Source organism: Euprymna scolopes, chromosome 23 (genome assembly GCF_053919585.1).
Source record: "Euprymna scolopes isolate OS-2025 chromosome 23, ASM5391958v1, whole genome shotgun sequence".
NCBI classification, from domain to species: Eukaryota; Metazoa; Mollusca; class Cephalopoda; order Sepiida; family Sepiolidae; genus Euprymna; species Euprymna scolopes.
The window spans coordinates 60,621,436-60,645,080 of record NC_136504.1 but is presented as its reverse complement, the minus strand read 5'-3'; the positions used below and the strand labels follow the sequence as shown (position 1 = coordinate 60,645,080).

Here is a 23,645-nt window from a genome sequence, read left to right as displayed (position 1 = left end):
GTTCAACCTGACTTTGTACTATTCATAACTTTATGTGTATATATATATATATATATATATATATATATATATATATATTAAAATGTTTGACTCATGTCCAGATAACCTACATTTAAAATTTCAAGTGTTTAGACCCAAAATTGGTGGAGGAGTTTGGTAGCAAACATCAACTCTTTCAACTTTTACCTCTTGGCCGCCAAATTTTTACCAAAAAATTCATTAAAAAGCTTGCTGCATGTCTGAATACCTTTTATGTAAAATTTCAAATGTTTAAACCCAAAATTTGTTTAATAGTTTGCTAGAGATTGCAAAGGTCAAATCTTTTGAACTTTGATCCCTTGGTAGCCAAATTTTCGGCCAAAAACCAATTAAAAAACTTGCCCTTTGTCCGAATACACTTTATGGAAAATTTCAAATGTTTAGACCAAAAATTGAGTAACTTGGTAGAGACAGCAGAGATTAAATTTTTTAAAATTTTGACTTCAATTTTGACCCCTTAACATTTATTGTTTTGGGCTCAAATCAAATTAAAAGTAATCTATATCTAAAATTTCAAGTGTTTAGCCCCAAAATTGACGAAGGAATTTTGTAGAGTTTTCAAAGGTCAAATCATTGACCTTTGACCTCTTGTGAAAATTGAATAGCAACACTGTAAAAATATCTATTCTTTGGATATTGATTTTGCAATTGAAATTTTCATTTGATATTTTTCTAAATTGAGAATGCCACTCATCAACATAAAAAAAAAAAAAAATCTTATTTTGCTTTCTTTATTTTTCTGTTTTTTTCCAGCCATTCAAAGAGAAGAAGAAAAAACCAAACGGGCCTGTAAAGAATCGGCAAAGAAAGGGGAGAAAGAAGCTTGTGTCATTCTTGCTAAGGAACTTGTTCAATCCAAAAAAGCTACAAGTAAATTATATGCAGCCAAAGCTGAACTCAACTCTGTCCAAATGAGCATGAAACATCAGCTTGGTATGTAGGCACAATTCTTTTCTTCTCTCATTTTGTTTAGAACATGTATTCAATTATGTAATTGAGCTTGGCATGCAATGTTCAAGTTCATTCAGATCCTGTTAATTCACTTGCACCTAATAACCTTGTATTCTGTCACTACTCCATCCTGGTAAGGGCAAAAACAGTAAGATACATTAGACTCTCAAGCTTTGATAAAACAACTAATCTCACTGATATCTTGTGGTCTTCCTCTCACATTATGTCCTGTTCTAAATGTTAAAGAGTAGTATGTATTTTAGTTTGGTTTAATTGTTAAGAAATGAGAGAGAATATATAACAGAGTGGATACATAAGAAGTGCCGATAGAATGAGTAAAAATATGTCCCTAGGAGGTGTGAATACTACATCTTGTAAGATGGAACTAACCTGTATAAAAAAGTGTAATTTTATGCCCAATTCCTTACTGTTCTTAAAGTATAAAAGAAGCAAAAATGTTGAGGATATTTTTTATAGCTTACAGTTTATTGTAGTAGAATGTTGACATTCTCTTGATACACACTGCTTTACCAAAACAGTCAACTTCTCAGCTAAAAGAAGCAAAAAGAGGAAGATTTGCTCAGTTTGATCACAAATTTTACTTTGTTATTTCTTTTTCTTTTGCGATTCTCTCTAGATTGCTGATGTAATCCTGACAATTGTTTTGAATACATTTCTCAAATCAGCATACTACAAAACATAAACAGTAAAATGTTTATATTTTAATAAAACAATATTTGTACTTTTGGGATATCATTTGAAATTTGAGAAATTATCAGAAATTTAACAAAGCCAAACTATTAGAAAATAGAAACAAAAATATAGTATATAAATTTGTTATTTAAAATGGTTAAAAATGCAAATTATATAACATCATAATCCTTTCTGCAATCTAACCATATTTGGTACAAATAAACTTTAGTCTATGTCTGGCTTGTTCATCAAGTTCAGTTATGAATGTCCAACAGTCTTTCTTTTATCACCATTCCCAGCTAATGTGCACTTCTGTATTGATCAATACTGAGTGCTACTTTATGTTTGCTAAAAACCTTTGAACATTATTGGGTAGACAGATGTTTTGTGAGGGATGAACAGTCATTTCAATGGGATGGGGTTTCCATACTTCAAAAAAACTCTTTGGAATGATTGCAGGTTGGTTGGTTGTTTTTGTTTTACGGCATATCAACCCTTTTCGGATATAGTTTAAGGTCAAGGAATGATTGCAGAGATACTTTGATGATTGTCTCATCAGTAGATGTGATCTTGAATAGGCTTTACACTCACCAGACCACAACCCCCTAAACTTTAATTTGTGGGATTATATCAATAATAATATCTATCAAAACCATCTCCAAATTATTTGGAATAGACACTCCCAACATCCTCATGGTAAGAATGGCTTTTGGAATGGACACCCTCAACCTATCCCTGTTAAGAATAGTTATCTGAATAAACACCTCATTTTGTGTGTGTGTGGAGGGGGGGGGATTGTCAAAATATCTACCTCCAACTGGCGCAAATACTATGAACCAACCTTGAATTTTTGTGTGTTCAGTGTCGGTTGGAAAAAATGTAAATGTTGGGTACTTATGTATTTTGTGTTACTGTGTTTGAAAGCCATTCTGAACATGTTAGAGGAGTGTGTTTTATAAATCATCTCTGCTTCCACCCTAAAATTTAATAATCACATGATTACATGTTCAATAATAATGTTATTACATTTTCCCTGTATCCGTGTTGACTTTTAAGATCACCTTTTAGTTATAGGGTGTGCGTCAGTCAAGTAAAATAAAACGGTAAACAAAAAATAACCTTCTTAGTGACGTGCAATATGGTTTCTGTTCTGCTAGATCTACAGCAGATGTGCTTATGGTTATATCTCATAGGAATAGCGAATCTCTCGACGGAGACTTCCTTTCTAGGGCAATTGCTCTTGACATATCAAAGGCCTTTGATAGAGGATGGCATAAAGGTCTACTTCACAAGATCTCCAGCTATAGTATAGCTAGAAATGTCTTTTCAATTATTAAATCATTTCTCTCTGATAGGTTCATGAGAGTAGTGATTCATCGGCAGAAATCAGAAGCTCACAGTATTAATGCTGGAGTCCTTCAGGGGTCCATCCTGAGTCCAACTCTCTTCCTGATCTACATTAATGATCTTCCAAATCACATCCTTAGATCATTCATAGACATTTATGCTGATGACACTACCATCTATGGCAGCACATCAAAGACCGTAAATGACCAAGTTCTTTCTGATTCACTCTTCTCTGATCTTGAGCATGTGGTACAATGGGGCGAAAAATGGCTAGTTACTTTTAATGCATCTAAAATCAAGCTTTTATCTTTACATCATCAAGGCTCTGATCCTCATCTGGCATCAACTGAAATGAATAGCTCTCATCTTAGGGAGGCTCCATGTTTTGACAAGCTTCTGGGCTTGACCTTTACTCCTGATCTGAAATGAAACACGTACATCAAATCCATTGCCAAGGTCGCTGGAAAAATGATGGGATCCTTCTATCGATCCAGTAGATATCTACCTACTGATGCAATTCTATATCTATATAAGAGCCAGGTATGTCCAAGGATGGGGTATTGTTGCCACATTTGGGCAGGAGCTGCTAGAAAGGACTTATCCTGCCTTGACAGAGTTCAGAATATACTTCGTAGCCTAGTGGGAGATGTCCTTTTCTCTTTCCTGCAACCTCTTTCTCACTGAAAAGACGTTGCGAGCCTGTCTCTGTTTTATTGTTATTTTCAGGCAATTAACGACATTGCCCGAAAACTTCTACTAAATATGAGTCTTTTTATAACTCAAATAGGCCACAAATACATAGGTAAATCCAAATGTTTTTGTTTTTTTTTAATAAATTTGCAACTATAGTTTCTATAAAATAATTTTGTGCTTAATCATGTTGATTTAACTCAATGGTATTTTTTACAAGAAATAGTATTAAGAGAAGTTATATTGCTTAATATTCGAAAAACTATCTATTGGCATACAATGACAATGCAGTATTTTTTATTTAAACGCAAATAGGTCACAAATAACTTTTATTTTATTTGGAAAACTACTTATTTGCAGACAATTTATATGCAATCTTCTTTGTTAAAACACAAATAGGTAACTATTTACGCAGGTAAACGATAATTTTTATTTTAATGATTTTGCAACTGTATTTTCTATAAAATAATTTTGTGCTTAAAACGCAAATACGTCCCAAACATTGTAGGTAAACTAAAATTTAAAAAAAAAATTTTGCTACTGTATTTTCTATAAAGTAAATTTGTGCTTATCATATGTAAATGAAAATATTTGTTTAAAAGATAATTTAACAACTATTTTCTATACAATAGTTTTATGCTTATGCACATGCCCCCCCGAGTCATTTTTTGTATAAAATAGTCATAATAATAATAATTATACTCAAGAAACAATTATATTTATTACTAATCAAAAAACTACTTATTTACGAACCATTGCAATGCCCTATTTGTTGAAAGCATACTATTTCCCCTAAAAAATTATAAGAAGTTCGGTGTATAAGATTTATAGTAACAATGTATAAGATTAAAAATAAAAAATACCAAAAAAATTTCCGTATTGTTTTGAAGTAAAGTATAAACTTCTATGCGTATTGTTTAAAAGCAAAGAAAATGGTCGATGAAAAATAAATAAGAAGAGTGTTTTTTTTTTCAAAAGGTGTTTCTCTCTCTGTCTCTGTCTCTCTTTCTCGCTCTCTATGTAGGTATTAGTCGATCTGTCTCTCAGCATGGCCCCCTATAAGTCTATCTTATGCTGTTTGTGTATGTTGATGTGTTCGTGTGTATATGTTTACAAAATCTGTTGTTTGCCCGCTGGTATTGCAAACCGGGAATATCGTGATTATGTCAGTTGTTTATCGTCCATGTTTTTTTAACAGCTAATGTGTTCATTTATTCAATAAGGTATCTATTCTCGAATAAGGGGATTGAGAGGTAGCAACCAATGAGAAGGAATGGAAATGTGTAAGCGAAAAGTCATTATTTTATGTAAGGGAAATGAAAACTTAATAATCCAGTAAAGAAGGATGACTGGAGGACATAGTATGAATGTGTATATATTTTCCGGGTGTAGACTGCTGGCAGGAAGAGAACTGTAGAAAGAGAGGGAAAAATAAGAACTACTTCCTCTGTAGATGATGGCAATCATCATGATGCCTCTCCTAGGATGCAATATAGGGTTTTAATATAACGAATAAATGTGTCTATGATGGTGGTCAAAAGTTAGAGAAGATGGCTGATAACAGTTTAGACATAACAAATTTGTATGTGGCATCTGTTCTTGCAAACCTACAGTAATTTGGTCCAGAGAGGAAAAACTGTGCCTCTTTTATTATATGGGATATCTATTTTAAGATGTTTGTCTGTTTGTTAGGCCTCTTTGGCAGAACCCATCTCCTGTTAGTTTGGTAAAGAAAGAATGATGGTTTTAACAGCATTCTGGTGGTTTCCATAGGTTTAGTTTTGTCTCTGCCAAAGAAGTTATGTTTTCATTTTTTATTCTGTATAGCCCATCATCCACATTATTTGACCAATTGTCACAAAGCTTAGGTCAAATTATCATGGTCTAACTTAATTCTTATTTAATTTGGAGATATCTAGGTTAAAGGTCGAAGTCACAGAAAAGGCGAATGATACACTATTTGTGATAATTTGGTTCTGTTCATCATAGAGACTTGCTCCTTGACCCATAATGTAACCAAGGAAGTTTTGCATCTTACTTGATCAACATCACACAAAATTTCAGTCTGATCAGCTAAATGTTTTTTAAGTTATCAACATTTTGGTTGCATAATTTCAGGAATACTTAATAAAATATGGAGAAGTAAGGCTCAGATAAGACTTTAGCCCATTCTTATGTTATCCAGCAGATATACAAAGTTTTGATGTTTATTCTTAAGCTTTTCTGCACTAATGCTATTTTCAACTTGGTTAGTTAATTTCTTTCAAAAGTATTTTATGAGAAAATAAAATACAGAATTTTTGTTGAATTATTATTCCTTTACAAAGAAACGAAGGTAATTAAAATATGGTCATCATATTCGGTTTAATGTCTAAGTTTACATGCTGGCATGTGTTGGACAGATTTTAGAAATTGGCTCCCAAACTTATTCCTGATCAGGTTTCTTTGAAAGTCATTTCCTTAATTGAGGCAAGATTTTTATAGGCCAAATGCACTTCCTTACACCAACTCAGTGAAGTGACAATGACCTGTGGTTTTATCAAGACGCCATCTCTAGGTGATTGTCCACCAAGGCTAACGAGGGCTTCACCTGTCTTACAAAAAACAAACAAACAAACATTTCAATATTCATAGTCTTTGAAATATTGAATTTCTTACATATAAACACAAACATGATATATTCCTTAATTTAGTTCTAACAAAAGGGAGATGGATTTGTCATTTATTTCTAGAAAAATACTCATGTATTTTACTATGAGTCTTAAGACACTTCAACAGATACGTGGGCCTTTTATTATTTTTTATATTTTACATGAAAACGAGGCTTTGTAGCAATCTCCTGTTTTTCATATTTAAAATGTTATTTGTCTTTAAACAAGCACTTAAACGGTTATATTCGGATAAACTGAGCACAAACTGGACTTATAGATGTTATAGGTCACGCAGAAAACTGTCAAGATGGGCATTTTGCTTTTGTATTAATCTGACTGGACTTGCTTGAGTTGAAAAAGAAATAGGATCACTAGAGTTCCAGTTAAAAAGACAAACATCTTCTCTAGAATTTATATTAACTTTATTTAACAGTTTCATCAACACAAGAATATAAGACAGGTTCATTGGGTTGGCATGTATTACAGAAACGAAATACAGTCCAGGTGTTTTTGTTTCAGTCTTTAGTCTCAAATTGGAATTTGCATTTCGCCTCCTGTCAGGCCATGGCAAGAGGAGAGGAAAGCCATGTCAGCTTGTAGCAGTGGTGTCTCTCGAAGAATTGTTCATATTCGGTGTGAAAGAGATTTGAGTAGAAATGGCGAAAATGTGCAATGTTCTAATCACTTGATGTATTTCTATGTGAGCAATCACTGATGTTGATCTATGTGAAAACTCCTGGAGAGTACCTAATAGTAATAATTAAGCATCTTTATTTTAATCATTTTCAAAGACAGAAATATACAAATTTTAGCGGGAGTGAGAACTTACCTATAAAGTACTCCTCTGCCCAACTCCCTAATTTAATTATTCTTCATAATAATCAGTAAAGTAAAGAAAAAGAAAACATACAAAATGCAAAAATACAAAAGACGACAAAACATTATAACAATAGTAATCAATATACTGCAGCATGCGGAAAATATGCACTCCTTAACAGATAATACACACTGAAATGACATTTGTACATGCACACACACACGTGCACGTGCACACACACACACACACACACACACACACACATCTATCCATTCATATCCAATCTGAATAAATAAATGAACTCCACAAAAAACAAATATAAATTGTGATTCAGGATAAGTCAATAGATATAAAGCAATGCATATAAATTGGCTCCAACCAGGCAAGAAATTGAATAATTATTAAAAAGAATGTAAATTTATTGTAAATCATATTAAGGCAAAAACGATTAAAACCACCTAATTTATTTGTCATTTATTTCTCGTGAAATAATCATGGATCTCACTTAAGTTCCAGTTAAAAAGACAAACATCTTCTCTAGAATTTATATTACCTTTAGCAGTTTGATCAACACAAGAATATATGATGGGTTCATTCGGATGGCTGTATTCGTCTGATCTTTATATTTAAAATGTTATCTGTCTTTAAATAAGTACTTAAACAATCATATTTGAATAAACTGTAAGCAAAATGAATGCATATGTTCTTTTTGTCATGACATTGTCCATTGTACACAATATTTTTTGTGATGTTACTTGCTAAAAATATAAATTTAGAAAGAAATTAAATTTAAAAGAATTTAGAATCATCAGAAAAAATGCATATATGTATATAATGCATTATTGTATAAAACATTAAAGTCATCAGTTAGATATATCTTTTCAACCCTTTTCAATATTCATCTGACATTTTGTCAAATAGACTGCTGCATTTTATTGCTCTCTCTCTCTCTCTCTCTCTCTCTCTCTGAGACATAGGAAGTTATATCTGTTTTTGATACATTCTTACAACTTAGTAATTTTCAATATGGATATAGCAAATTCACCTCTGCTGATCCCTCAGATGTTCCATTTCCTATTATTCTCAACTAGCTAAATTATATATTAAATGATTTTTCAGTTCAGTATTTAACCAGGAGTGTGAGTTCTCTACTTTTTTAATCCATAAAAATCGGATTTCTGCTTAAATAAAAAAAGAAACTCCAGATTTCTGAAAAATCGATGCAGCTATACTTCCTTATTTTTTTTTTATCACTATTTGGCTGGATTTTATTTCTATTTCTTTCTTTCTCTCTCTCTTTCTTGACTTTTCTTTCCTTTTCTTTTCCTGTTTTTCCCTCTTCCTCTCTGTACCTTGTCTTACCTTGTGACAGTTCTCTCTTAAAACTAAAAATGTTAATTTTTTTTGTGAAGACTAAGTCTTCAAACACTGAAGAGGGTAGATGAGTTAGATGATTTTTCTTTCTTTCAAGATTGACCTCCCTCTTTCTCCCACATGTGTACTCGATGTCATTCTCTTAATTTAGGAAAAAGGCTTTTATTTGTATGCTGTGCCCCCACCTACCTACCAACCTACCTAGGTTGAAAAATTTCTCAATTTCAGCTTTGTTTACTGTTGGCTATTCATATTCTAGTTGAATCAACACTAGAATGAACTCTTTGTTATTTTATTTTGGTGTTGTTTTTATGAAAATAATTAGGTAATTCATTTTCAAAATGTTTTTATCATATTAAATGTAATTTAATCAACGTTTGCTTTTCCTAATATTTTTTTAGTATATTTTAATATAGAATACATGCAAAAATATGCTTTAGTTCTGGGATTTAGTTATGTTTTCAAACTGTGTGCATTTACAGAAAGTGTGACTTTCTTTTTTCAACCAGTAGACGTGTGTGTATATATACACACCACAAACATATATAAGTTAGATGACACAATAAGTCTCTTTATTTTTATATAAGAACAATATTTTTATAATAATAATAAAATAAAGATGTTATTCTCAATTATGTAAGAAATTTTTAAAGATTCTTTTAAGATTCTATCCATTCCTTTAAGTGCAATTGTTTGTATCTCTCTTGCACTTAGTTTACCACGTATATTTGCCAACTAGTGTTCAAAATTCTTGTTCATGAGATTGGTTATTCCTATAAGTATTGACATGGTGGAGATCTTCCCAAAATTCCAGTTTCTTTTCACGTTGTACATAAGACCTTGGTATTTCATTATCTTTTCTCTCTTGGCTCTTTTTAGCATCATTGGGGACACTAACAGCTATGTTACAGTTTATGAATTTTTCAATGGAATCACAATAGAATAGTGTTAGTATCTATGACCCAATGGGTCAGTCTAGTAATAAATAAAGTTATAGTTTATACTTAACTGTTGTTGTTTATACTTAACTGTTGATGGTATTAAAAAGGAGTTAATGTGATATGATATTTTTCTTGCAGCCACACTACGTCTTGCTGGGGCCTTGGAGAAAAGTGCAGAGGTAATGAAGAGTATGCATACGTTGATAAAGATTCCTGAAATCCAATCAACAATGATGGAAATGTCAAAAGAAATGATGAAGGTGAGGAAGCATCCTATTCTTGTCTCCTGATTCTGTTATATAAATGATAGAAGGAGAGGGGGTGAGGTTGTGTATGTTGTTTACTCCCTTTTCTATGGTCTGATGTTAACACTGTTGTTTGATCGTTTTCTCTTTGGTAGGCTCGTATGTTCATAAAGATGAAGATGACTGTCATCTTTAACTTGAAATAAATTTTATTGATTTTGATTATGTGTATCTATTTTCATTTAGATAAGTTTTACTTCTGGATATCTTTAGAGGGGGATGCTGATGCAAGGACTTATGTTCCCATCTAGCAGGACTTATATCATGCATGCAGCAACCAAGTTACAATCATTATTACAAAAACATTAAAATTCACAATACTAACCTTGTGTGCTGGTCATTCTTGTTTGCACTTTTGCTGTGATCCTCTTAAATTGTGATTATGCTTGTCTTGTCATTAAAGTTTCTAATACATGCCACAAATAAAAGAACTAACTCAACACAAATCTGTTGGAAGGAAATGAGTTCTTTATTTAATATTATCTTGATTCTAAATCACTGATCAGTGCTGGTGAAAAGACATTGAGAGAAACATCAAAATCATTAATTAGTTATATCTTATTAGCACTTTTCATTATACATCTGATTCTCTTCCAAATAAACTGCTGCTTGTTACCGCCGTCTCTCTTTGTGCCATGTGAAGTTATATCTGTTTTTGATACATTCTTACAGCTTAGTAATTTTCTGAGTACAGCGATTTGACCTCTACTGACCCTTCAGAATTCCCATTTCCTCTTATTTTCAACTAACTAAATTATATAGGAGGTGATTTTCCAGAATAATATTCAACATTTATATTCTTCTTTTTTGTTTTTTGTCAATAATATTCAAATTACAACTCATTACCTCACTTCAAATCTCACAATATTAAAAACTAACCAACTCGGTCTCTACTCTTTTATTAGATAATAACTTCTGTCCTTGGTCTGCCACAAAACTGTATCCAGTTGTGAAACCCCAATTTGGGAGCTGTGGAGTTATTTCTTATTTGCTATTTTTCCTGTATCCACTCTAACCCAGATGGCAGTATCAATTCGTGTCCGATCATTATGTTCATTATCATATTTGGTTTAACATCCATTCTAGAAATTGACTTCCAAACTAGAGAATCTCTAGCTAGATATTTATTTATCTCCCTTTCTCTCAAATCTATCCTTATCACTTTTTAGTATGTTTTCCTCAACTTTCTTTGGGGAACCGAATCTGCTACCTTAACATCTACCAACCCAATATGGTTATGTCATCAAACTCTCATGTTCTGCACACATCTTGTGCTGTCCAGATTTAATCTTCTCCTGAGGTCATTAGAATCGAAGCCTGCCTTTAAGACTCACATTAAATATCCATTGAATCGTTCTCATATATTTTATTTCCATTCAGCAAATGTCCTCAACTCTTCCTAGTCATGTTTCACTTACATACATCATCACATTCTGTACACATGCCTGATAGCCTCTTCCCTTGATCAACCATGATAATAATCTATGAGTTAAGTAGAATATGTTCTATTAATATGAAATTTCTGGTGAAAACTGGTGATATGCAAGAATAAATATTTCAAAATGTAAAAAAAACTGAAAAATTGTTACATAGCTGGAGTGTCATCATCGAGTAGATCCTATGCTGTCAGCTACTTTTTTTTATTAAATCATTTTTTTTTTTCACTCCAAACAAGGTATGTTGCCACTAACGCTTTAGAGTATACTTTGACAGTGGCCAAATTTATAAGGGCATCTTGATAGGGTGTTAGGCAGTGAAATGTTTGTTCACATTACATTTAAATTCCTGCATGTTGGTGCAGTCAAGGAAACATGAATCAGGGAAGGAATTCCGAAGGTAAACGGTCAGAGGAAAGAAGCTATTAAGATAGAAAACCTTTCAACATTTAGGGATCTCTACAGTGAAGGGGTGTAATTTTTTTTCTGCTAGTCAAATGGATCAGAGGTATTTACATTGAAGGGGTACAAATGCAGTAAGATCATTTGAGCACAAGCACAAGATTACAACTTTGCGGTGATAGAAACTAAAATTTTGTATGTAGCAATTTTATTTAGTTAAACTTCAATGATTAAGTGGTTTTTATGAGGATTTTTGTTTGGGGTAGGGGAGAGCTTGCCACTCAAACTTAGGGTTAATGTAGAATAAATACCTTTTTTTTTTTTTTTTTTTACTATCTTTTCAGGGTGAAGTTAATCGAAAGTAATCCACCACTTTTGTTTTTTGGATATCTTATCAAAACATGAACATTAAAATTTCAGAAAAAAATCATACAAATAATTTTCACACGTTAAAAGGTACACAGATTGGTAGAGAATTCAATTCTGCTGAGTTTGCTATAAATTATTTATTCTTTTTTGTTTGAGTTCTCGACTGTTTACTATTCAGGATTTTTACTTGCTTTTCTTTGGGCTATTATCCTTGCAGGATGGGTTGGAGCTTGACATCCAGCATGGGATCTATTAGGATAGAAATTCTTCTTTTTTTTTTTTGCACTCTTAATATTTTAATCATTTAATTTCTCCATATTAAAAACCGACTTTGTGTTTAACTCTTCCCTCGAGGGAGACAAAACAGCTACTCAAATCTCCAGTACATATTTATTGCAACAATACTTTCTAAACTATTATATTGCATTCCAGCAGTAAACAGATGCACACATCAACGAAAGCCCAGTTCAACAAGCAATAGTACGAATCTGAGTGATCGCCCTTGTATCAGTCTGATATATTTATTTATTTTTACACTTATATTCACCCTAAACATGGCACATTGCCACCGAAATATAAAGGGCTACTGAGGCTTAGAGACCAGATTAATAGATACATACTAAATGGGGAATTATGCAGCAAGATGTTTGTTCACATTATATTTAAATTTCTGCATGTTGATATAGTCAGGAGGAGCAAGGAAGGAATTCGAAGAGCAAACACTTTGAAGAAAGGAGCTATCAGAGGAGAAAGCTTTCTGACGTCTGAGGACCTCTACAGTGAAAGAGTGGGATTTTGCTGATTACGGAGTTGATCGAGTGTAAGTGTAAAGGGCATAAGTGCAGCAAGTTTGAACGCATTACATTATTATTAAATTTATAAAACAAGCTCAGGAATGCAATGTTGCGGTGATGGAACAGAGGCCGAAGCTTGGCAGACAGTAACCCTGTCTAAAACGAAAAAACTAGTGGTTGGTGCACCAGCACAGATCTGGCAACAATTTTCATATATAGGTAAATGGCAGCTTTGTAGAGATGTAGAATATTGGCAGGTGAGTAAAGTTTTTTTAGTAGTAGAGGGGATCCACCTTGTTTGCAATAGATTTTACAGTACTTTCTATGTATTTGTTTCAGTTCATGTTGCAATATTTTGGATATACTAAAGCGGGTATGATTAAAGAAAATTAAAAGGTTCTATTTATAGACACTGGTGATAGGAACTGACCAATCACATGAAGCCATACCCTGCTAGCAACCAATCAGAAACCGGAATCACTCCATTAAAATACTGGATCCTTTAGAATTCCTGCACATATTTTTCATCTTCATATGAGAAGGAACTCTATTGTTCATCTCATGACTTATACAGATTAGCTACCCATCGAAACTCTTCTAAAATTAAAAATGGCTTTCAATTTAAAAGTTCATATTACCTGTGAAATTGAGGAGTTTGGATGTTGGATCTCAGATAGGGTGCATTAGCCATGGCAAAGGGTTTTTGGAAAAATCTCTTATAATTGTTGAAGGAAAAGGTAGCAGTAAATGTAACCGTCCATTTTTAGCTCAGTTCCACTACAGACTGTGATCATTTTCTAATGATTCAACCATTGCCTTGGATATTTGTTTTACGCACATGTTAAGAGGACGAATCTGCTAACTTTTAAAATTAGAGGATTGCATGTTTTTACTTGGTGGGTTGAGGTCAAGTTTGATATAGTTCTTGCAAAAGTATGGAAGAGTGTGAGTGACATATTTATTGAAGTTTTACGAAAATATTGGCCACAAAAAAGTACTTATATTTATATCTGATTGTTGCTGATTTGTGATTGTCTGGTAGGTTAGTTGCACTTCTATAAAGAGCTTGCGAGGATCATGTCTCAGAATTGTCTAACATTCGTTGTTCAAAGCTATTTGTTAACCAGAATTGCTGATATTTACTGATAACAGCAAGGTTCAGCGATTGCATGTGAAGTTGGGCAAGGTTTGGTCCAGAACATACCAAGAGAAGCAAATGCTATTACTTCTATTAATACAATTAATAATGTTAAAACTGAAAACAACAAATACTTAACTATTGGACAGACTCCCAGTAAATTTGGCATGGAGCATCCTTTAATTATCAAATTACCTGGAATATCATAGAGAGAGTATAACTACCACTACTGGTTTTGTTTGTTTGTTAAGCGAGTTGAACTTTTGCATCGAGCTCACAAAGATCATACCTCAGATTTGTCTGGTCTGCCTGATGTTCTCCCTGCTAGTTCATGAAAGCTACATGATTGTAGGTTTTACTCGCAACATCAAGAACAGTAAGGGTTAGATGTCTGAAATTTTGCCCAGAATACATGTTGCCACTCTCACTTCATTGACTTGTGGTTTCGTGACTGATACATCTTTGCTTACCATACACAGAAGATCACTATGACTATGCAATTCCTATATTGCTATATAACTTGGAACAAAAGAGAGAAAGTAGCAACCCAAGTTGAAATCAGTGGCCTTAGTGATGCTGAGAAGGAGAAGATAATGAAATACCAATGTCTTATGTATGACATGAAAGAAACAAAAAACAAACTGGAACCATAGGAAGATCTCCATCATTCCAGCAATTGGGCTCATGAAAACGAATTTCAAAAACTACCTGGTGAAACAATTGCACTTAAAGGGACGGTTAGAATCTTAAAACGATGTCTTGGTTAGTCTCTGAAATAACGGGTGAATGTTTGGAATTCAGTAGGATGCCCCATCCCCAACAAAAGCAATAAGATAAGAAAAATAAAGGAAAAAACTAGAGGACGATGGATCCTGATGGATTTTCACCAGAGTCTTGTCAGCTGCGTAGCTCTGACACTATTATGTTGCCGATGCCATTATAATAGCATGTTGTAACTGAAGCAAAAGAGACTACTGTGATAGACACCAGATTTATAGGATTAATTCTTGGGATCTACAGCAACAAAGAATCTGGGTAAAGGGAAGTTACTTTCAATGAACAAATAATAGTACAAATCAGGGTTATGTCCCTTACATTCTTTTGATTACATATGTGAGAACGGTTATAAGAGACTCCTGATTATTATGTTACAGATCTGAGTCCTTGATTTTGGGGAATGTTCAATAAAATCTATCTTTATTATTGGAATCCTTGCAGATGAGTAATTTGTATATTTATTTATCATCTTCATAGTTGTTGTTTCACGTTTTGGCCAACTACTCCTTTGGCCTTTGTCAGCTAGTAAACCGTGATGGAATAGGAATGCTGAGTTTCTTACTCATATCCTCAGTAATTACTGCCTTCCATAGTTGTTATTGTCTCACTACGTTTTAGCCACTGATCCTAATAAAAATAATATACCATTCGGTACAGACCTGATGATGGAAAACCCAGATAAGAACGAAAAATTTGGATTTATAAGACACAAAAAAATCCAACTTTGATCGCCCTTCGGGGCTCGTGGCACAGTGAATAGAGACGTTGAATCTCTATGGTTCCAGGTGAGCATTGACTGAAGATAACGGTTTCAATCCTACCCAAAGCCAAACAGAGGATTAGTTGGTCAAAACGTTGTGAGACGATGACAACAACTATGGAAGGCAGTAATTACTGAGGATACAACATTCCTATCCCATTGTGGTATCCCACCTGGCGAAGGCCAGAGAAATAGTTGGCTGAAACGTTGTGAAGCAACAACTATGAAGATGAGGATAACAGTCTTCAAATAAATAAATAAAAATCTACTGTGATAAACGGATTGTTTGAGTATTAAGAATAACTGAGTAAAAGTTAAAAGTTTTCTACTTTTAAATTATTCAGAATTAGAAATTTATATTCTACATGTTTGTCTTTAAATATGTTGCAACAAAAGCTCTCCCAAGATCGTTGCTGACTTACACTGTCAAACATTGATGATCTGCTGAATGATTAAGAAGGACATTGATTAATCCTACTACGAGGCTTACTGCATGGTCATTATGAATGCTTCAAAGGGGCCGAGAAAGGTCAAGATGGCGGCTTTCTAAAGCACAGATCAGAAAGGACACCGAGAAAGGTCAAGATGGCGGCTTTCTAAAGCATAGATCAGAAAGGACACCGAGAAAGGCCAAGATGGCGGCTTTCTAAAGCATAGATCAGAAAGGACACTGAGATTCTACTCTGATGGAAAGAATTTCAAGCAAGACCAAAAATAAAACATGCAAAATAGTACATGGATTTGCAAAGACATCAAAAAGTTTTCCATCGTGAAGCATACAAAGTTTTGCTTCTTCCTCATAATCCTTGGTATCATCTCCAGCGAGAGTTATGTCATGTGTCCAATCTTTTTTCAAAAGTGTGTCTGAGAGTCGCTGCCAAGATCTACCAGGGGTACTGAGGAGGATGGTAAAGCTTTGGAGGGATGAGATTGCTATAGAATGTATTGCTATAGAATACCTCACGACTTTCAGCAGGACTTTGATCATGCACACAAGGTCAATATGACGCAGGTGTGGTTGCTCAACAATATTCATCACTGCTTGCCAGATGTGGCTTTCCCCTCGCCTAACTGGAGCTCTCTTGATTATTTCTTCTGAGGCATGATCGAAGCCAAAACCAACAAGCATGGCTACAATATAATTGGTTCTCTGAACACTAGAGACAATGACATGGTCACCAAAGCATGTGACTTATTTCATGCCTCACTTGAGATGATTGTCTCCACTGCTGGCAGTTAGATTGAAAAATAATGTATGTAACATTAATAGTTGTTAAATAAACGTATCTACAATTTTTGTTTTTATTGCTTATTTTATCATCTTTTTTTCAAGTGTCTGATTTTACTGTAACACCTTCTATATAAAGACAACTTTTACCTGTTAGTCTCTATTTACTTGCCTCCTTACGAGGACAGACACAAAAGTAGTTCTTAATATGAGGAAAATACAGCTCCCCCAAAAATGGGCTCTATAGTTTGGCGAAAATTTTTTAAAAATTTACCTTGAGTTAAAAACAAGGTCGTTTTATTATATGAAGGATATACAACTTTCCAAAGTGGGGTTCCTTGAGTGGGACAAAAATAAATATTACCTCAATCTAGAAGAATTTCTCATTTACTAACTGAAAACAGAACAGATACTACACTTTGACTTATTTATTTGACACTAAAATGAAATATTTAATGTACAAATTAAGCAAAAAATATGACATCAGTCTGTGGACAATGAAAATTGTGAAAAGCTTTTTAACTGCTAGTTGATTATAAACTGGCAAGTGTTACATTCACTATGAAAATCTTTGCTAAAAAATAAGATCTCTGAACGTTCTCTAATAAGTATATATTTATCGCATCAATACTTTTTAAAATATTGTCTTCTTGCAGTAAATACAAGCATATAGTCTCTTGTATTGTGGAATATTTTAGGCTGGAATTATTGAAGAAATGCTGGAAGATACACTTGAAGGATTTGAAGATCAAGAAGAACTTGAAGATGAGGCCAAGGCAGAAGCAGATAAAATTCTGTTTGAATTAACGGCAGGTGAGTATTTATTTTTGCTATGTCTGTATAATGTATTAATGTTTGCCAATAAAGACATTCATTTATTTATATAGATCAATATATTTATTTCCATCCTTTTATGCGCAAGTTAGTGAGTAAAACATGTCTCTTATTTTTTCTCCCCAAGTAATGAGGAGAAGTGAGAAAGCAAATAATTAAACCACCACTTCAGAATTATCTCACTGCATGAAATTAATTCTGTAAAAAATACTCCATAATAAAACGGTCCACATTGAGTGATTTAAAAAAAAATTTTTCTTTAGGTCATCAGAAATGATATAAAAATTACTGACTTAATTCTAAAATTTTATATGAATATTTTAGTAATATATCTAGATAAATAGTGAGTACAAATATTAGCAAAACAATTTTTTGGTCATTTTTTTTTTTTTGTGGAATATGTGCACTAATGTATGTATTTTAATCATAAAATATAAAGCTATTAGATTTTTTTTGTTAAATACAGGCAAAAGTTATAGCCTGTTGACTTAGAATGAGTACTATATTCCAAATTAATGGTTGAATATGATTAAATTTGTACTTATTTTTACATTAAGTACTAATCTCTATTAATCCCTAACAGTGCATCAGATGGATACCATAATACTTAGTTCACTGCACCTTAACATAGAAAAGGTCTATTTAAAATTTCAGTCAGATCAACCCAGTAGTTTCTAAAAAAAAGTGAAATGACAGACAAAAATACAATATTTATTTATATTTTCATAATCACAGTAATTATTTTTAATAAACACAATTTTTTTGTCAGTTTAAACAAACTAATCATGGATTTCATATTATACTATGGAAGCATAAAATTGTATTATTTTAATGTAAGATGCAAAAAGTATGTGAAATAAGGTTCGCAAACATCAAAATAGTGAGCATTTTGTGCTGCTATAATTTAACAAGTAAACCATAGTGTGAGAGAAAAATTTGGTGCTTGTTTAAATAGTCGACAGATCGAGTTTTTAAATATGTCCTTGTAACCCCAAATAATATTACTTACTAAATTGTTGTGTCGAAAGTAGTAATATATCAAAATATATTTATCAAATAGAAAAAAAACTGCTATTGTTTTTAGTAAAAAAAAGTTTATCACTATAGGCTAAAATGTCAGCCGCCATTCACAAGTGGCCAACGTTTTAGCCATTGAGGTATGTCCCTTATGTTTGAAATCTTACCGTCTATGTAAAACATCTACGAAAAATGCAATTTTCTCCATTTTTTTGTAAAAAATTACTTTCAACTGTAAATAACATTCTACGCGATAAATTTTGGTAATATATATATTACTATTTTTTACATGCAAATTAAGTAAGTAACATTATTTTTGCTTACAAGGGCATATTTAAAAATTCGATCTGTCGACTCTATCTTAACAAGCACCAGAAATTGTCTTTATTAAAAAAAAAATAAATTTTGAAATTAGGAAAATATAAATATGTCTATAATATATCAAGGCCTTTCCTATTCATACATGCATCAACCTATTTGAAATCCATTTATTTTAATGAGATTTTCTGATTGCTAAAGATGAAGGTGCAACACAAAAAAGTAAAATTGGTTTTGTTATCTAAATGTTCTTACTTTACCCATTTTAAAATGAATTGTTCCAAAATTAAATGCTAGTGTCTTGTCTTAATTTTTGAAACCTACTATTTGTATGTTTTCACTTTAATGCAACTTTTAAACATGTCTAAATGTTACAATTTTAAATAAAACATAAAAAAATATATTTGTCTTATTTATTGAATTTTATCTAACAATGACGATTTTTATAAAAGGAAAAAATATACATTCCTGTTATTAAATCTCATATTATTTTCAAAGATATATTAGGATTAACAGTAAATTATATCCATAAAAGGGAGATGGCGGTGGTGAAATAAATCCAGTCAAGTCTATAAAATCACTTTAATTTATGGATGTTGGCAACCTTCCCCAGATCTCATTCTGTAAATACTCCCTTCTAATAAAAGAAAAATGAGGAAATCGATGCCAACGATAAAATCAAGAGTCAAAAACGTTGTACTATACTGACGCATACAAATTTATTTTCATATCACTAGAAGAAGAAAGGTGGAATTTCAATGTGGTCCCATTAATATTTATATTATCTGACCTGAGATGACCTTTATAATGGTTAAAAGGTCATTAAACACAAGCAAACAAAAAATATTTATATATTGCTATTAAAGTATCAACATAGGAAAAATCAAAACACTGGTAATAATATTGTAAAATATGATTACATTTTTGTATTTCTTTCCAAACAGGTGGTCATGATTTCGTATACTGTTGTGTTATTGTGGTGGTTGAGAGAAAGGTAAAAAGAGGATAGTTGGGCAACTTTATTCTATTTGTACAAGTCAGAGATTTGTCCTTAACAATCAGTTCAACAGTGACTTTGTTGCTGTTGGGTTGAGGTATAGTCCTGTTCAGTCTCAGGTGATCCGTTCTACCTCCTCTATGAGAGGGGATTAGCGGAGATAACTTCGATACGATCCAAGGGAGATAACTTCTGAGCCAACAACAATATCATGTAATCAGTAATATAACGAATGCAAAAACTACTTGTTATTGAAATACACCAAGATTTTAACTTTATGACCTGTAGACTACCTTACCAAGGCCAAAAAAAAAAAAAAAAAACACTCTAAAATAAGGATTAATAAGGATGGATAGATTGGCAGTTTACACTTGAATAGAGGATTGAAAATGATGAATGAAATGAACAAAATTTGGTTACTTATAAGAATGGTTTATGACAAGTATTTGTTGACATCCATGTTGTAGCCTGCAAGGAAGCAATTCCATGATAAAGATGGGTTAGGGTTTTTGTGTGTGATTATAAAGCAGCACTAATAATTGATTTAATTACACTTTTCTTTCCCTAATTTCTTGCTGTGTCTTCTTTCAGGTGAACTTGGTAAAATGCCGACTGCTGTTGGAGACTCGTTACCATCAACTGATCCAACCGGGGCATCCGCATCGACTTCTCCTATCTTGGACGAGGATGAAGATGAAGAAGATGATATGCGAGCTCGGTTGGAGGCCTTGCGTAGCTAGGACGTGATGGTCTGCTTGGATGCAAAAGTGAAAGACGCACACCAAACACATACACCCAGACTGTTAACTCTTTCTTTCATTCTTTTTACACACAAACACATACACATGTATGTATATATCTATATATAATGAATGTATATATCTATATATAATTTGTATGTTTGAATATACAAGTGCGCTAAAAGTTATGAGTAAATACCTTTTCAAAAGATTTTTTTATATATTGGATAACCTTGATTTGTTTTCTCTACCCCACTTCCTTTTTTTTTTTTAAAAAAGCTCATTCATTATCTTCTACTTTTGAAAAAAGTGAAAAGTTTAACTCCAGGGTGACAGATATCGAACACTTGAAAGCATGAAAGTTCCATCCACCAAGAACAAAACTTGGTTTATCTGGTAAAGAGCCACAATAAAGGGTCATCCAGTATGAAAATTAAACTTGCTTGCCTTGACTTAGAAAACTATTTGCTGAACATTGGTTTCAATTTACTTGCCTCTCCACGAGGGCAAAGTTAGACACAAAGTAGGTGTATGAAATATCTAGTACCCACAAAAAACAAGACACTCTGGATGGGGACAAAACTAAAAATTGCCCCAGTCAAGAAGGATTATCTCCTTCAACTGACCAAGGACTGAACAGATACCACACCGAATGCCAATGGGTCTATACTAGGGATCATGATACTTTTTGTTTTGTCTTGTTTCTTTCTTTTTCGAAATGGAAAGATTATAGATATGTTTAAGCTTTGTAGTCTAAGAGGTAATTCCTACGATGTCCTGAAAGTACCTATTTAATTTATGAAATTCAAAATATGATGATTACATTTATAAAAATATAAATGTCATTTTAGGTTTTTTTTATATAGGGCGAAGACGCCATAAATGCCACTATGACATGCTCCTGATTTTAGCTGTGATGACCCCCTTCAATACAGATTGCTTTGATATAGTTTATCTTTGTGATAATCCTACAGATAAAAATCTGGGTTGGGATAAACTCCGGTGCACCTTCTACTGATGAGACGATCACCAAAGTGTCCCACATATCATTAAATGGTGATAAAGCAAAGACTGTTGAACATCTACGATTGAAACTTGGTGGACAAAACAAACGTAAACTAGAGTCTATTTGTACCAAATAAGGTTTGATTACAGATAGGAATTATAAATTTTATTAACAATTCCTTGTAGCCATTCCAACAAGTCAATAAAAATGTAGAATTACAAAGAATTGTCCTGTTGAAATCGCTATTCATTTCTTACAACACCTCTTTGTTTGCCAAGGTTACCTAAAACTTCCTAATGACCACTGGGTAACACTCAGTATTGATTATGATTGAACAGCCATAAAATAAAGACTGTTGGATATTCATGCGTTAAACTTGGTGGGAAAGTCTGGCTTGTGCCGTATATGGTTGCATTGCAGAAAAGATTGTCAATTTTGTTAACAATTCCATAAGGCATATTTTTTTAGGGGAGGGTTCACCCTATACATCAAAATGTAGATCAAGTCAGGGTTAAACCTGTTCAGGATTACATCAACTGATTAGACGATTACCAAAGTGTCCCCCAAATATCCTTGAACACTAAACTGAAACTTGGTGGGTAATTTATTAAAATTAAATTAATTATTGCAGACGAGGATTGTGAACTTCATTAATGATTTCATAAGTAGCATTTTTTGGGTGAACCTCTGTATAAAATTCAATTAAAATATCAACAAATCATTTATTAATGAGATCCTTAATGAAGTCATAAATTTCCTTTTTATTTATGTAATATTTGTCTACACAAGAAAGGCATTTTTTTTTTTTTTTTCAGATAATTAAAAAAAGCAACAAAACAAACAACTCTTTTATGAGCGGTATTTAAAATGAAGTCCTTTTGAGCAACACACGTTTTCTAACAATGTTTTCCAATTATTCTGCTCTATATTCTATTTATTTTTTTTAATTTGTAAGCCAGACAAAAGTACCTCACTGGTTGGATTTGGTTCCAGGCTACAGTGAACTCTGGTTTAACTTGTGTGCACTTTTGAAACAAGAAAATATGCAAGAAGATTTTTTTTGTCTTAAAATTTCTTTTTTATACTATGAAAGAGTCGCGTGTGTAGAAGAGAGACTAATTGAACGATTGAACGCCATTATTTGTTTTCAATTGGCAGAGCATCAAGTCATTCTTTTCGAAATCTGTTATTTCCAATTTTGAATCGCTTGCTTCGGACATTCATTCTCCCCATTGATATTTATTTTTTCAACTTTGTTTTGGTCTTCAGATGTACTGTTTGTCCACATAATCGAATAAACAACAATGGCGAGGACAATAGTCCAGAGAGAAATAATGCAGATAAATCTTCATCTCAAAATTTCAGACAAAAATTGTTTGTTATTTCATCTTTGAACAAAGAATTTCACAAATCCGTTTTGTTTTGTTTTTCTTCTCTGTTGTTTGCTTGTTTATTTTATTAGTTATCGAATCAATGCATAAAGCTTACAAAGAATGTTTTTTAACTTATGTCTGGTCAGTTTGAAATCCTCCTTGATGTTACAGTTATTCAATAACCTGCAAGATGGCTGGTTTTTACCTCTGACATGAAGAACAGAAACTACTACGAACTGCCAGTATTCTGTATCTCTACGAAGCCACCATTCGCCTATGCTTGGAGTATTTTTGCCACATTTGAGCTTGTGCATGTTTCACTAGTCTCTCCCTCTTAGAGAAGATCAAAAAAAGAGTCTCCAATCTAATCCGCACGGTCAACCAAGCTTTAACCCCTATTGCATTGTCGCTATGTTGGATCCTTGTGCCTATTTTACAAGTACTTTAATGGAATGTGTTCTGACGAACTTGTAGCCTTTGTGCTCACTATGTGAATACCCTGAATAACATGATAGGTGGTAAAATACTTTGGAATTCTCTCCCTCTTTTCAGCTTCCCTGACTGTACTGACATGCGGAAATTTAAATGTAATGCAAGCAGACATCACCTGTCTACATAATCTCAAATAGTAGCCTCTTACATCCAAGT

General features: G+C 32.9%; 1 protein-coding gene and 1 long non-coding RNA gene across 2 annotated transcripts in view; both read left to right on the top strand.

The window, feature by feature from the left end:
- Window positions 1–23,037, top strand: part of LOC145245944 (charged multivesicular body protein 3-like) — a 60,984-nt gene extending 37,947 nt beyond the window's left edge. Inside the window, exons 3-6 of the mRNA XM_080107706.1 lie at window positions 793–972; window positions 9,642–9,763; window positions 17,411–17,525; window positions 20,470–23,037. Coding sequence (XP_079963832.1) covers window positions 793–972; window positions 9,642–9,763; window positions 17,411–17,525; window positions 20,470–20,618 — 566 coding nt within the window. The 3' untranslated portion in view covers window positions 20,619–23,037. The remainder of the gene's footprint in view (window positions 1–792; window positions 973–9,641; window positions 9,764–17,410; window positions 17,526–20,469) is intronic.
- LOC145245947 (uncharacterized) lies at window positions 11,694–16,204 on the top strand. Its single transcript, XR_013863052.1, has 2 exons — window positions 11,694–16,013; window positions 16,114–16,204. It is a non-coding gene; the product is annotated as an uncharacterized LOC145245947 (long non-coding RNA).
- Window positions 23,038–23,645: the final 608 nt, after the last annotated feature.